Source organism: Oryx dammah, unplaced genomic scaffold (genome assembly GCF_014754425.2).
Source record: "Oryx dammah isolate SB20612 unplaced genomic scaffold, SCBI_Odam_1.1 HiC_scaffold_28, whole genome shotgun sequence".
NCBI classification, from domain to species: Eukaryota; Metazoa; Chordata; class Mammalia; order Artiodactyla; family Bovidae; genus Oryx; species Oryx dammah.
In genome coordinates, this window is record NW_024070212.1 from 28,071,644 (window position 1) to 28,088,946 (window position 17,303).

Sequence of the window (17,303 nt, forward strand, 5' to 3'; positions counted from 1 at the left end):
TGATTCATGGACCTAACATTCCAGGTTCCTATGCAATACTGCTCTTTACAGCATCAGATCTTGCTTCTATCACCAGTCACATCCACAGCTGGGTCTTGTTTTTGCTTTGGCTCCATCCCTTCATTCTTTCTGGAGTTATTTCTCCACTGATCTCCAGCAGCTTACTGGGCACCTACCGACCTGGGGAGTTCCTCTTTCAGTATCCTATCCTTTTGCCTTTTCATACTGTTCATGGGGTTCTCAAGGCAAGTGCTACTTACATAAAAATAAAAGGGAACAAATCCAGGTATAGATTTAAAAAATTACCAGCCATTCTTCCTAAGGCAATGCTATTTAATTAGAAAGCTAGGTAACATCAAAATTCTTGTCTATATCCCCATAGCTTAACTACATTATTATATATATACATATATATAATAATGTAGTTAATATATATACATTATTATAATAGCCTCTTACAAATTGTTAGGAACTGAGGAGACAAAATTTAGAAAGAAATGTTCACTACAGAAGCTCATCTTTGTGTCCTAGGATGATGAAATAAAAAGAGGACAAAATTACAGAATAATAGTTTCCACAGAGCAAAATGTATATCTATTTTGGTCAACTGGAATACTAAAGAAAGTAGTATTTATATACCGACCCACAAATGTGACTCTAAGTATTAGATTGCTACAGTAATTTAGGCTAAGCCACAGCAGTCAAGATAGTTTAAAACTAGCTTTTCCAGGGACGCCTCAAGTGGAAACAAAGAATTAACCAAAGGCAACACTTTGGGAAGGCTCTCCCTGAGTCCTGAACTAAAAGGATTAAAGTTTTATTTTTGTTTTTGAACACAGCTCTTTAAATTAAAACAAAAAACCATGAAAGTATGGAAAGAAGAGTAAAACTATCTAATGAGGATCTACTCTCCTCTAAGTATAGGCATCTTATAAGAGACAACAAAGGAAGGCAAACCTGTAATAGAGGACTGTTGGGCAGAGACCAGCACATGGCTCTGGCTGGCAAATCAACCGACAACTCTTTACCACTATTTGAGTTTAAATACTGAAAGGCAGTAAAGAATAACACACTATATAAACCATGGGCCCCACTGCCTGGGTTCAAACTGTGGTTCTGCCACTAACCAGTCATAAAAAAACTGGGCAGATGAGGGAATCACGATCAATTTTCTCATCTACAAACTGGGGATAATGACATTACCCACTTCCAAAGGTTGGTTGTGAGGATGAATTAATACATGTAAAAGCACTTATCTGACATGCAGTAATACATATCAGTTTTCAACACTGTCATCACTTTATTCTGAAACTCCCTTTCCTTTGGAAATTTTAAAATTTGCTCTACCTAGCTCCTCAGGTTATTTAGGCTTCCTATATAGGAAAAAATTTTCTAAAGCTATACTTACCTAATTATACCAAAACCAGTTAAAACACTTTCCCCTTCTACCTCTTCTGTTTACATTTTTCTTTGTTAAAAGAACTAAAAGTTCTTCTGCCTCATCTCTTAAATATCATCTGAGAAGCAGGAGAAAACTTCAGAGTCCCACATCTGAAAATTGTTACAATGAAATTCACTTTGGAAAAGGTGATGGGGAAGGAGATGGCTATTTGCTAAGTAGAAGAATCACTCAACATATGATAACCCAAAGTACAGAATTTACTATGAAGCACACGAAAAAATAATTTGGTAAATTAGGCTAAATTTGCATTTACGGATTTTGAATCTGCTCCTCCGCTCTCCCTGTGGTTTCTCCCTGGTTTACATCGCTATCGCTCTCCTGTCCTCCCGGTAATCTCTCAGTCTCCCCTAGCCCCTCTTTGCCTTCTGCTTGCTCCGACTCTGTCAGAAACCAAACAAACAAGAGAGTCACAGTCAATAAGTAAGTGAAGTAAGAAGATAAAAATGCTAACCGCTTCTATGGGAACTGCTGTGAGTGGCCTGAATCCAGGTTTATTCCCAGAGGACACCGACACTGACTTTCTAATGGGAAAGTCGAGATGTTGTCAGAATACATCCTTAAAATAATTTAACTTTTTAAATTACTTTTTAAATGGTTCATGAGATCAATGAACACTGAACAACAATGAGAAAATGAGGAAGGACGGAAATGTGAAAATCAAAATCTTATTGTCACACATTGGGTGAGAGCTCCCTTCTTCAGCTATTCTGTTCCTGTTGACAGGCGTTTGTAGGAACAATATAATTTATAAGCTGAAGAAGATAATCTTAATAATGCCTTCCCCACCCAAATACCTCAGCTTGTAGAATTTTTCAGTTCAATAATGATCTTTATTTCTGAATATAACAAGAGATTTTTATATTCTTAAATAAGAGTTTTACATTTTTGAATGAAATTACTTTTTCACTTGGAATACTAATTTTATTTTATAATGGATTGATAGAGGAAATACGATTCAGTATACAGCAGTTCTGTTTCAAACAATTTTTTTCAAGATGTATATACTTTGCACATTGAGAAATACATGTTTAGGCTTCCTATATAGGAAAAAATTTTCTAAAGCTATACTTACCTAATTATACCAAAACCAGTTAAACCACTTTTCCCTTCTACCTCTTCTGTTTACATTTTTCTTTGTTAAAAGAACTAAAAGTTCTTCTGCCTCATCTCTTAAATATCATCTGAGAAGCAGGAGAAAACTTCAGAGTTTGCACATTGAGAAATACATGTTTATGCCAGATACAGGACATTGGTACAAGGTCTCAATGTACAAGAAAACTGGTATCAGGCAATTCAAATAAGCAAACAGTAATTGAACTATGTGTCAGAGAATATCATAATTAGACATGTAACCATTGTAGAAAAGGTCAGCCTTCTTCAGTTATCTTCATATCAGAGACTGAGTTTAAATCTATCAAAGATCAAAACTAAGCAACTAGATACCTAATGAGGAGCTGCCTAAAGCAGGTAGGTCTGATATAGATAATTCTTCAAGAGTTTCCCCACTTACTTTGAAAAGCAGGTGGACATACTATAAATGTTTGCTGGAATGGATCTGTCTGAGTGCAAATCTGGGTAGTTCCAGGCTGCAAGGAAACACCCTGCTGGGCGACACCAGGAACGGGTGCTGCAGATGATGGGTACAAAGCTGACTGGTAGTTTAGCAGGGAGACATCGGAATTAGCCAGGGAAAGAGTAGCAGCTGCTGCAGTAGAACTGGAAGCTAGAACACTGGCCTAAAAATAAAAGGATTACAATTGGTATAAACATTTTCACATACACAGACTCTATCCAGAAAACTAGGAACAAAGTTTTAAAATGTAATGCTAACTGTCTTTGAAATAACTCTCTGCTTAAGAAATTCTTCCTATCTCTAAACTTAAGGTCAATTATAAAATTGGAAAATAAAAAAAACAAGAATAAAAAACAGTTCTGCTCTAGTTGAAGCTATATAAATAAACCCCTACACCTCTTCCTTCTTTGTAAAAAGCTACTGGATATGAGATCCCACAGAATTTCATATGCTCTTCCATTTAAAAGGTAGAACTAGCTAAGAAATTAGCAAACAATGTCTTCAGAAACAAACTTAAAAGTAAATATCACTGTTTGGCAAACAAATGCAAAACCACTCTTAATGGAATTCATAGAAACAAAGAGTCGATCAGTGGTTGGTGGGCAGGACAAGATTCCAGTTTATCAGATAAGTTAATTCTGAGGATCTAATATACAGCATAAAAAAAAATTACTGAAAACACCTTTTTATACATGTAATGAGAACTATCTAACAAAGAGAGTGTCATTTGTCTGAAGTCAGGTATTATCAGTCTGAAACTTCTTATGAAGCAACCATCAAAGCAAAGACTGGTTTCTTTACCTCACCCTGTACTCTTACTAGGTTTTACCCCACTTAGGTTCTGAGTTTCCAAAATCATTTACTGAATACCTGATTGTGCACTGTATTGAGCTGGTTGCTGAAGCTCATAGTTAGATTTGTGCTTGTATTTGGAGCAACATGCGTGGTGAAGGGACTCTTAATCTGACTCACTGTATCATACATGTGGACCCTCCGTTTGCAGATCTCCATGTTCTGGAAACAAGACTTAACACTGAAAAGGAGATTAAAAAGTCAATGAAATAAATCTGTGATTTAAGAAGATAGCAAATAACTCAAGATAAATATGATCAATGTCTTTCCCTCCTGAGTACTTTCAGAGAAAATGAACCAAGCATCTTTCAGAGAAAATGAACCAAGCATTTTTATAACCATAAAGAGGAAAAACACACATCTGATTTTTAATCTCATGACTTTTCAATGAGAAGAAAAACCATCACTGAGCCAAATATGCAAGTACCAAAGCCCACTGCTCATGGGATACTTCCATTTAGCTGTAAGATAAACAGAGAACCTGTTGAGTGTAAGTCAACAGACAACTACATCATGGCAAAATGCCCCAGATCACACTATACTCACTGATTGCTATGTGGAAAATCCAGAAGGTGAGTCATTGTCACAAACTGGTGGTTAAGAGTTTTCAGAGGGGTAATTCTCTTATCTGCATCAATTGTTAGCATTTTTTTTAACAGATCAATGTATTCTCTTCGATCCGCCTTCTCTGCCAACATATCTGTTCCCTCTAAGTCTGTAGACATGTTCACCTTCCAAGGAAAATTTAGAAATATTACAGTTCATCACTTAACCTTTAATGCTGACATTTAACATCTGTATTGTGTATATATATTTATACATATATAATATTAATACGTATGCTTTATGTGTGCGTGTGTGTGTTAGTCGCTCAGTCGTGTCCAACTCTTTGTGACCCCACAGACTGTAGCCCACCAGGCTTCTCTGTCCATGAAATTCTCCAGGCAAGAATACTGGAGTGGATTGCCATTCCCTTCTCCAAAAGAACTTCCCAACCCAGGAATCAAACCCTGGTTTCCTGCATGGCAGGCAGATTCTTTACCAATGTATGCTTTATAGATAAATACAAATATATGTGTATAGATAGATAGATAGATCTCAAGAGAAACACCTGATGAAATTTTTTCACAAATGGAAGCTCTTATACTAAAATATTCAATTTCGTACAGTTCATTGGTAGAATAAAGATGAATAAGCTCTTTTCATTCAAAATCTGTATAAAAGAGGTTAAACAAAAATGACTGTTATTACTTAAATAAAAGTTTCTATTGCTGAAAAAGATAAAATGAGACAGTATGTGATTAAACAGAATTTGGAATAAAAGCCCTAAATAAATGCAGCTTTTATGCAGGAGCTATTTATTCAGTAGAGAAAATGGACAAGAAAGAAACCTTCATAAATAGTATTTCAAAATTCTGACATGCATCAAGACTAGTTAAGCAAAAGCAAAGGAGAAATAATTCTAAAAATATCCTTTGCTAGGATTCAATCATTCTTTTAATACATGGCAGAATATTAATGTGTTTATGTAAAAAATGAAAAAAAACACTATATGATAATAAACTGAATCTATCTTTAATATAACTAATGGAAGTGTATCTCTGATTAAGGAGATACACAAATGTCTGACTTTCTGAAACAGTCCATACTCACCTGAGCCATATCATCTAAACAATTAAAAATGTACTTTCGAGCTTCTTTTGACTTGATCCCGGTTTCCAATTCATGTTCTTCAGGTGTCTACAAAATACAGTTTTTTAAAAATTCTATCCGTATGATATTTCCACATTTTATTCTAAATTAAAGCCAGATTACAAAGAAACAAGTAGCATCATCTTCCCAATCAGAGGTCACAAACATGAAAGTAATTTACAACCAGGAAGTCTTCCAGTAGAGATGGGACCTTGATACCTGGCCTCCCTTTCAAGAGTGTTAAAATAAATGTGCAACCAATGATGTAGCACAGTTCCTGAAGAATGCCAGTTAAGAACAGACATAGCCATTTTTCTGTAAACGCTACTTTCAAATGAAACAACATTTCAAATGCTACCTATTCAAAAGGTTCAGAGACAGAGAGTACTACTGGATTAATTAAATTACTCACATTTCAATGTTTTCAAGAAAATAGGTAAGGTCTTAATATGGGCGGTTATTAAATTATGCTGTTGTATCATATTTATCGAGAATTCACTAAAAAAAAAAAAATAACCACTACTGAATTACTCTAGTTCTTCCTATCACTCAATGATGAGTAAGCACTACTCTCCATACCCTCTTCTTAGCTGCTGATTCAAATATATAAAACAATCTCAGCTAACTGTACTGGAATTTAATGTTTTTTTTTTAACTGAGGATAAGGCATATGAGTACAATGAAATAATTTCTCGAAGTATTTCCTCCTGCAAATATACATTCTTACTGCCCACCGTCCTTCACCTCAATTTAATAACTAAACTTTGAATTCAAATTGAGATTAAGGAGTACAGGAATGAGTAGTATAGAAAAGAAAAGTCAGACCTTAAGTCTCCAGAGCGGGTACCCCAGATTAGGATCTCTGTTGAAAAACCTGGTAGTTTTTGTTCCGGCACTGAGAAGATATTCAGCTGGCAGGCCTTGTGTTTGTGAAATGTAACGAATCTGAAATGTCAAAATCAACAAAACATTGATTTGGAATGAAAAGGGAAATTATTGAAAACTTTCACACTAAAATATTATTAGCTCTAGCCCCCCCAAAAAAGATAGCTACCACAAAGAAATTAACTATTTGATCAATACAAATGAAATTTATCTGTAAATACATATATTATTCCCAAATATTTATTCAGTAACTTTGTCACTATACCTGTTATTTACAAGGAAAACTCAGTTTTGAAAATTTTCTGTGTGACCTTTATTGGTTTCCTGTAGACTTGATACAGAGCTCAAAAAAAAGAGATTTCTAGGACAGAACAGAAAGTTTTCAACAAACTATTTCGTGGATTACCAAGGTTATGTTTGTTGATACATTATCAGATTCAAAAGATCAGGAAAAAATTTCCATAAGCCTCTTTCTTCCTTAGCTACCTCTGGCTCCAACTCTAGCTCAGTCAATGGTCCCTAGTCAACTGTCCCTACTCTAAACTGCCCCAGAGCTTCTCTCTCATACCATAAAATTAAGCACTTAATTCAGTTTCTCTATTCCCACATCAATAAAGGGCAGGTACTATGCTCATTCATTCACTGTTTATTGAACAACTACTTTGATCTAGGCTAGCAGTTCTCAAAGTGTGGTCTGGGGAACATTGCTGCTAAGCTGCTGCTAAGCCACTTTAGTCGTGTCCAATTCTGTGCAACCCCACAGACAGCCTCCTACCAGGCTCCCCCGTCCCTGGGATTCTCCAGGCAAGAACACTGGAGTGGGTTGCCATTTCCTTCTCCAATGTATGAAAGTGAAAAGTGAAAGTGAAGTCGCTCAGTCAGGTCTGACTCTCAGGGACCCCATGGACTGCAGCCTACCAGGCTCCTCCACGCATGGGATTTTCCAGGCAAGAGTACTGGAGTGGGGTGCCATTGCCTTCTCCGGGGGAACACTGAGGGGTCCCCAATATCTACTTAGGAATCTATGAAATATAAACTATTTTCATAATAGTACTAAGAAGTTATTTGTTTTTTTTTTATTTCTTTCTCACAGGTATACAGTAGAGAGTTTCAGAAGTGATGTGTGATGATGTAATTGCTCTAATGGCTAATGAGACATGTGCTTGTATATTCTTGTGTTTTAAAAGTTTCTCAGTTTTATTGTCCACACCTGTCTTTACTTTCACAATTCTCTCTATCCCACAAGGCAATCTGCTCCTTTCCCATGTGGCTCAGCTGGTAAAGAATCCACCTGCAATGTGGGAGATCTGGGTTTGATCCCTGGGTTGGGAAGATCCCCTGGAGAAGGGAAAGGCTACCCACTCCAGTATTCTGGCCTGGAGAATTCCATGAACTATATATAGTCCACGGGGTTGCAAAGAGTCAGACACGCCTGAGCAACTTTCACATAACCAATTGAAAGGAAAATAATAGGTGTGTTTTTTTTTTTACATTCCCCACACCCCTCAGATATGCAGATGACCCCACCCTTACAGCAGAAAGTGAAGAAGAACTAAAGAGCCTCTTGATGAAAGTGAAAGAGGAGTGAAAAAGTTGGCTTAAAGCTCAACATTCAGAAAACTAAGATGGCATCTGGTCCCATCACTTCATGGCAAATAGATGCATAAACAGTGGAAACAGTGGCTGACTTTATTTTTCTGGGCTCCAAAATCACTGCAGATGGTGATTGCAGCCATGAAATTAAAAGACGCTTACTCCTTGGAAGGAAAGTTATGACCAACCTAGACAGCATATTAAAAAGCAGAGACATTACTTTGCCAACAAAGGTCCGTCTAGTCAAGGCTGTGGTTTTTCCAGTAGTCATGTATGGATGTGAGAGCTGGACTATAAAGAAAGCTGAGCACAGAAAAATTGATGCTTTTGAACTGTACTGTTTGTGAAGACTCTTGAGAGCTCCTTGGACTGTGAGGAGATCCAACCAGTCTATCCTAAAGGAGATCAGTCCTGGGTGTTCACTGTAAGGACTGATGTTGAAGCTGAAACTCCAATACTTTAGCCATCTGATGCGAAGAGCTGACTCATTGGAAAAGACCCTGATGCTGGGAAAGATTGAGGGCAGGAGGAGAAGGGAATGACAGAGGATGAGATGATTGGATGGCATCACCGACTCAATGGACATAGGTTTGGGTGGACTCCGGTAGTTGGCGATGGACAGGGAGGCCTGGCATGCTGCGGTTAGTGGGGTCGCAAAGAGTCGGACACGACTGAGTGACTGAACTGAACTGAACTGAACACCTCTAGGAGCTTCCCAGTTGGTGCTACAGGTAAAGAATCCATCTGCCAACACAGGAGACACTAGAAAAGGGTTCGATCCTGGGTCAAGAAGATTCCCTGAAATAGGAAAATGCCAACCCACTCCATTATTCTTCCCTGGAGAATCTCATGGACAGAGGAGCCTGGTGGGCTACCGTCCACAGGGCAGAAAAAAGTCAGACAACTGAGTGACTGAGCACACGTACTCCATATGAGAATGGCTGTATTTAATGATGAAATTAGAAACTTGTAAGCAAGTTTCTCATCTCTCCTCCCCAAAAACTTCAGTTTTAATTATTAATGCAATGTATATTTATAGACATAAGCTATATAAACAGAGCTGTTTGGGGTCCTCAACAATTTTTTAAGAGTATAAAGCAGAGGTCAGTCTACAGGCCAAACCTGGCCTGCTAGCTATCACAAGACAATTTTAGACAACAGCAGGATATTACCCTGAGTCTGTGGGACATACTTAACTGGAAGCTAAAATAAAGCATTAGCAAAACAGAAAGAAAATTTTTTAAATTGTGAATAGGAACACTTTAAATGTGAACTTCTTTTGCATACACAAAGGGTGAAATACCAGGATAAATCTGTACAATTAAATACTATGCAGACATTTTAAATGATAGAAGTATATTTATTGACATTGTAAGAAAGATATTTCGTAATATCCTAAATGAAAAAGCAGATTACAAATTAAACATAACCTCACTTAAATTACACTTCCCTGATTCTAAGAGGCACGTTTTTTCACATTAACATCTTTGCAATTAGGGTATGTGTTAAAAACTTATAGCCATGATAAATCATGGTTTAATTGCAAGCATTCTTTCTTAGACGTACAGAAAAGTAGTACGTCTCTCAACCAATGGTGTCTTAGATTTGACAAACACAGTGTGTATGTTCCTCTATATCCGTTTATATTTGAAACATAACTATATGCAGCGCATATTCATTCATTCATTCTTTCTTTCAGTAAGTACTTATTGAGCCAGACAATGATTTTTAAAACAAACATGGCTCCTGCTCTCATAGACCTTGCAGTCAAGTGAAGGAAACAGACACTGAATGTATAATTCAAACTGAACAAGTACCCTGAAGAAAATAAATAGGCTCCTACAAAAGGAACCTGACCAAGATGGAGGACTGGTGAGGAAAAGGTCCTTGAAGACACGACACTTTAGCTAATAAATGAGTAGGGACTGACTACATGAAATAAATGAGTGGTGGAGAAGCTTTCCCAACTAAGAGAACAGTACGCATGAGGGCCTGTGCTAGAAGGAAACACTCTTAACCAGTGCTGAAATAATGCCAGTGGGTCTAGAGCAAGAAAAGCAAGAAGTGGTGTGAGAGCAAATCTAGAAAGGGAGAGAAGAAGGGGAGGAACAACCCACATAGGGGCTCGCAGGCCATATTAAGAATTCAGCCCTTTAATCTAAGTGACAGGAAACCACTAAAAGAGCAGAGGAGTGGGATCATCAAATTGGTGTTTTAAAAAAAACTGCTCTGGAAAAAAGACTGGAGGGAGGCCAGAGTAGATAAAGGGAGGTTGTCTAGTAGCCCATGTAAGTGATGGAGACAGACTGGACTAGGGTAATAGCAGCAGGAAAAAATGAGTATACTCAAGAGGCATTAGGACACAGATGGTCAGGTGATGCATGCGTGTGCACATGCACACACACACTGCAAAACTACACTTTCCTTCAAAGAATTTATCTCAATTGTTCTACTTAATTATTTGTATAATTATTAATGTCTATTTCCCATCACCAATATATAGGCTCCATGAGGGCAAGGATAATGTTTTATTCAGTGCTGTATCCCACATAATCAGAGCACCTGTGATACAAAGTAGGTACTCAATAAATATATAAAGAAAATTAACAATTAAATGTGTAAATAAATATAAAACATACCAAAATGTAACAGGTTGCCTTGGAGGGGTAGAACTACTAAAGCATGAAATGTTTGTCTCCTGGCTCACTGCATCTTTTCTAATTTTTCTACAATGATGCACTTACAAAATTAAACCATTAAAAAATTTTAATAACTGTTAAAGTAGAATGGGAACTATCATACAGATACTGCTTTTCATAAAGCAACAAAAGCCCCACCTTTATGTAAATAGAAAGTGTTACTGTCATTTGTTATTTTAAACAATTGAAATGTTTTCAACAAAGTTGATGCTATTAACTAATATCTGGAGAGGGTACACACATTTGACTTTAAGATTCACAAACATTTGCTGTAAAATCTCAACTTTAGCATTTCCAAAAACGCCACAGCTGATATCATACTTAACAATGAAAGACTGCTTTCCCCTTAAAATCAGAAACAAGACAAGAAAACCAACTCTTGGTATTTCTATTCAACACTGTACTAGTGTGGTTCAGTGCAAAGCAGTTAAGCAAGGAGAAGAAAGGAATCCAGATTGGAAAAGAAAATGGAAAATTTATTTGTAGATGACACGGTCTTCTAGTTAGAAAACTGTAAGGAATTCATCACAAAAACTATTAGAATTAGAATCATTAGAAAAAGAGTTCAAGAAGGGTGCAGAATACAAGATTACAAGATCACTGCATTTCTATACATGACCACTGAACAACTGAAAATAAAATTAATAATTCTATTCACTATAGCACCAAAAAAAGAACACTTAGAAGTAAACTTAACAAAAGAAGTAAAAAAACTTGAACTCTGAAAATTACAGAACACTGCTAAAGAAAACCTAAATAAACCTGATCATGTTTATGGATCAGAAGCCAGTATTGTTAAGATGGGATACTTCCAAAAGTCATCTTCAGATTAAAGCAATCCCTTAAAAAAATAAATAAATAACTTTTTTGGGACAAAAATAGAAAAATCCACCCTAAAATTCATATTGAATTTCAAGGGACCCTGAATAGCCAGATCAATCTTAAAAAGAACAGTTAAGAGGATTCACTCATAGCTCAGTCAGTAAAGAATCTGCCTGCAATGTAGGATACCCAGGTTCAATTCCTGGGTCATGAAGATCCCCTGGAAAAGGAAATGGCAACCCACTCCAGTATTCTTGCCTGGAAAATCCCATGGAAAGAGGAGCCTGGCCGGCTACAGACTATGGGACTGCAAGAGTTGGACACAACTTAGCGACTAAATCACCACCACCTGAGGACTCAAAATTACTGTTTTAAAAACTGACTGCCACCAGACAGACAAAGACAAATACAAATGGTGCCACTTATATGTGGAATCTAAAATATGACACATAGGAGCTTATTTACAAAGCAGAAACAGACTCCATGACATAGAAAACAAACGTATGGTTACCAAAGAGGAAAGGGAATGAGAGGGATGAATTAGGAGTTTGGGATTAACAGGTATCCCATACAGGGAACTATATCTATTATCTTGCAATAACCTAGAATAGAAAAGAATGTGAAAAAAAAGTACACACACACACACAGGAATCACTCTGCTGTACACTTGAAATTAACACAACATTGTAAATCAACTATACTTCAATTTAAAAAAAAAGAAAGAAAGAAAGCTGACTACCAAACTATAGTAATCAAAATGGCATGGTACTGGCATAAAGACAGATATAGGATATAGGTCAATGGAAAAGAACCAACAATTCAGAAATAAATCATTACATTTATTTATGGTCAACTGATTTTTGACAAGAATGCCCAGACAATTCTTGGAGAAAGGTGTCTTTTAGAAAATAGTATCAAGATAACAGAAAACCCACATGCAAAAAATTGAAACTGGATACTTTGCTCACCCAATATTCAAAACTTAATAAAATGACTCAAAAACCTAAATGTATGAGCTAAAACTATAAAACTATTTGAAGAAAACATAGGAAAAAAGCTTAATTTGATTCGCCAATGATTTCTTAGATATGATACCACAAGTATAAGCAACAAAAGGAAAACTGACTTCATCAAAATTTAAAACTTTTGGGTAAACACTATCAACTGAGTGAAAAGACAGCCACATGGAATGGTAGAGTATTTGGAAATCATTTATTTGATAAGGGATTAATAATAAGAATACAGAAAGAACTCCTGTAGCTCAGTAACAACAAAAATTCAAAAATGGGCAGTGGACTTGAATAGGCTTCTCCAAAGAAGATATACAGATGCCCCATAAGCACCTAAAACAATGCTCATCACCACTAATCACTAGAGAAATACAAATCAAAACCCCAAAGAGATGCCACGACATCCCCATAAGAACAGCTATTATTTTTTAAGAAAAGAAAGAAAATAACCAGCCTTGGCAATGATGAAAGATGTAGGGAAACTGGAACTCTTGTACATTGCTGGTAGGAATGTAAAACGGTGTAACCACTGTGGAAAGAAGCTTGTTGGTTCCTCAAAAACTTAAACATAGAATTGCCATAGGACATTACCATATGACCCAGCAATTCTATTGGGTTGGCCAAAAAGTTCTTACAGATGTTACAGAAAAACTTGAATGAACTTGTTAGCCAACCAATACTTTTAGCTCTACACCCAAAAAAAGTCAAAGTGTTAGTCACTCAGTTGTGTCCAACTCTTTGCAACCCCATGGACTATAGCCCACCAGGCTCCTCTGTCCATGGAATTCTCCAGGCAAGAGTACTGGAGTGTGTTGCCATTCCCTCCTCCAGGAATCGAACCTGGGTCTTCTGCATTATAGGCAGATTCTTTATTGCTGAGCCACCAGGGAAGCACCTTTAATACCCAAAGGAATTGAAAACAGGGACTTAAACATTTTGTTTAAGGCAGGAGAAGGGGACGACAGAGGATGAGATGACTGGTTGGATGGCATCACCAACTTGATGGACATGAGTTTGAGCAAGCTCTGGGAGTTGATGATAGACAGGGAAGCCAGGCTCAGGGCCCAAGGTGTCACAAAGAGTGGGACACAACTGAGCAACTGAACTGAACTGATCCATAGCACCATCATTCATGACAGCCAAAAGGTGGTAACAACCCAAGTGTCCATCAACAGATGAACACATGAAAAATGTGGTATAACAGAAAGCCCAGAGATAAATCCACACACCTATGGACATCTTATCTTCAACAAAGGAGGCAAGAATATACAATGGAATAAAGACAATCTCTTTAACAAGTGGTGCTGGGAAAACTGGTCAACCACTTGTAAAAGAATGAAACTAGATCACTTTCTAACACTTCACACAAAGATAAACTCAAAATGGATTAAAGATCTAAATGTAAGACCAGAAACTATAAAACTCCTAGAGGAGAACATAGGCAAAACACTCTCCGACATAAACCACAGCAGGATCCTCTATGATCCACCTCCCAGAATTCTGGAAATAAAAGCAAAAATAAACAAATGGGACCTAATTAAAATTAAAAGCTTCTGCACAACAAAGGAAAATATAAGCAAAGTGAAAAGACAGCCTTCCGAATGGGAGAAAATAATAGCAAATGAAGCAACTGACAAACAACTAATCTCAAAAATATACAAGCAACTTATGCAGCTCAATTCCAGAAAAATAAACGACCCAATCAAAAAATGGGCCAAAGAACTAAATAGACATTTCTCCAAAGAAGACATACGGATGGCTAACAAATACATGAAAAGATGCTCAACATCACTCATCATTAGAGAAATGCAAATCAAAACTACAATGAGGTACCACTTCACACCAGTCAGAATGTCTGCGATCCAAAAATCTGCAAGCAATAAATGCTGGAGAGGGTGTGGAGAAAAGGGAACCCTCCTACACTGTTGGTGGGAATGCAAACTAGTACAGCCACTATGGAGAACAGTGTGGAGATTCCTTAAAAAATTGCAAATAGAACTGCCTTATGACCCAGCAATCCCACTGCTGGGCACACACACTGAGGAAACCAGAACTGAAAGAGACACATGTACCCCAATGTTCATCGCAGCACTGTTCATAACAGCCAGGACATGGAAACAACCTAGATGTCCATCAGTAGATGAAAGGATAAGAAAGCTGTGGTACATATACACAATGGAGTATTACTCAGACGTTAAAAAGAATACATTTGAATCAGTTCTGATGAGATGGATGAAACTGGAGCTGATTATACAGAGTGAAGTAAGCCAGAAAGAAAAACACCAATACAGTATACTAACACATATATATGGAATTTAGAAAGATGGCAATGATGACCCTGTATGCGAGACAGCAAAAAAGACACAGATGTGTATAGCGGACTTTTGGACTCAGAGGGAGAGGGAGAGGGTGAGATGATTTGGGAGAATGGCATTGAAACACGTATAATATCATGTAAGAATCGAATCGCCAGTCTATGTCCGATGCAGGATACGGCATGCTTGGGGCTGGTACACGGGGATGACCCAGAGAGATGTTGTGGGGGGGGGGGCCTGGGGGGGGGTTCATGTTTGGGAACGCATGTACACTCGTGGTGGATTCATGTCAATGTATGGCAAAACCAATACAGAATTGTAAAGTAAAATAAAAAATAAATAAATACAAAAAAAATAAAAAAAATAAAAATAAAAATGTGATATACATATATTAATATATTTATACACAGACACATATACACAAAATGAAACACTAACCAGCCATAAAAAGTAATGAAGTTCTGATACATGCAACAGCATGGATGAAAAACATCATGCTAAGTAAAAGAAGCCCATCACAAAAGACCACATATTGTATATACTGAATAAAATATACTAGAACAGGCAACTCTAAAGAGACTGAAAGGAGTCCCTAGGGTGGTAGTGGTGGGGCAGTTAGCGGACTGGGTATTGACTGCTAATAAGTACTGGGTTTCATTTTACAGTCCTGAAAATGTTCCAAACTGAGTGTAGTGATGGTTCACAACCCTATGAACATACTAAAGACCACTTGAAATGGCTGAATTATATGGTATGTGAATTATATCTCAATAAAGTTGTTTAAAAAAACCTCAGCTGTAGAAATAATGATCCTGCCTCGTGAATCTTTTTGTATAAGCAAAGATACCTCAAGATAAACTATCCCCAATCCTGCTCTACAACAACAACATCTGATTTATCCATTATTCAACATGGGAAAAACAACTTTCTCCTACTACCCATAGTTTCAATCTATACACCAGCAAAAATTCTCAAAACCACCAGATCATTTCTTTACATGATAAGCCCCCACTGTACCTTAGCTTCTAGATCTAATTTTACTTGGTTCTACTTCCTAGGAACATTACAATATAATCTGTTCACTAAGTTTGACGAGATGCCACAAAACAGCTGCCTAGGAATGGCACTTTGGAGGCTATAATTGCTTGGAGCAAGGTTTCTCAATCAGGTGGTCCATGAATTCCCTAACTTTGTGTATAAGACACTGTATATATATTTTTCTGAGAAGATTCACACCAGATTCTCAAAAGAGTTTAAAACCCAAAGGGGAGAATTAGTGAATTGGTTCAACTAATGGTGGCTTTCCATCATTTAATCTCCTTCATACTTATTTGTGGTTGTTAAAATAAGGAAGGTGGCTCCTGGCTATAAGGTGGATGAAAGACTGAAAAATTAAAAATTACAAAACTCAACCTAACTGGTTACTTATCAAATGAGCAACTCATTGTTTATGTCAGACTCTGATGACAGGAAAGACTGAAGGCAAAGAGAAGGAGGCGGCAGAGGATGAGATGGTTAGACAGCATCAACGACTCAATGGACATGAACTTGAGCAAACAGTGGAGGGGACAGTGGAGGACAGAGGAAACTCGGGCGACAGTCCACGGGGCTGCAAAGTGTCGGACAGGACTTAGTGACAGAACAATAACAACCATAGAGACAAGTCCAAAGAGCCAAACTGTTAGAAATTGGAAAATGCTACATCTACTCTAAAATGGATCTAGGTTGAATAAGAGAAAACACTATTTTACTCTTTTTCCTTTTAGAAATTCAAAATAACCATTCACTTCTCAAAAAAAAAAAAAACAAAAAACAGAAAACAACAAAACAAAAACCTCCTGTATCTACTGTGTCCCAGATACAATGTTAGCAGTTGAGGATACATTGGTAGAATCAAGCAATCTCTGCCCTCAAAGAGCTCACAGCATAGTAGTTAGAATTGGCTTTTTGAAAGAACAAGAAATGAGAATTCACAATTTTCTTCCAAGGCAAAACTTTTCCCTTTAGGACCAGTTTCTTAGGAAGCCACAGCATATCTTCTAAAGCTTGTCTATTCTGAAACATAGATCATTTATTAAAGTACCTTTCAACTCTTACGCTTTCCCTCCTAAATCCTATGTTACAGAGACCTAATACACATTGCAGCTTCTGGGATCCAATGTGTTTCAGTATGCAGAGAGTAATTACTCTAGTGGGGGTCATGTGTAAAAGGAAATAACAGCACTGAATGAGCCAAAGTTCGCTCTTAAAATTCCAACTTCACATCCTTACATTACTTTCATACCTTAACTCACAAGACACATTAGCTAACTAAAGTTAAGTCTCACTACAGGTCTGGAAAAGTAGCAATCTAAAGTAGTACGAATAAAATCCTTTTTAAAAGTACAGAATTGCAAATAT

General features: G+C 37.1%; 1 protein-coding gene across 3 annotated transcripts in view; it reads right to left on the bottom strand.

Moving 5' to 3' along the window:
- The window catches only part of HIPK1 (homeodomain interacting protein kinase 1), a 58,099-nt gene that overhangs the window by 19,227 nt on the left and 21,569 nt on the right, over positions 1-17,303 (bottom strand). For all 3 annotated transcript variants that reach the window (XM_040230991.1, XM_040230990.1, XM_040230992.1), the window contains exons 4-8: positions 6,405-6,524; positions 5,541-5,627; positions 4,434-4,618; positions 3,906-4,068; positions 2,973-3,198 (exon numbers count right to left, since the gene is read on the bottom strand). In XM_040230991.1, the coding sequence (XP_040086925.1) occupies positions 2,973-3,198; positions 3,906-4,068; positions 4,434-4,618; positions 5,541-5,627; positions 6,405-6,524 (781 nt within the window). The remainder of the gene's footprint in view (positions 1-2,972; positions 3,199-3,905; positions 4,069-4,433; positions 4,619-5,540; positions 5,628-6,404; positions 6,525-17,303) is intronic.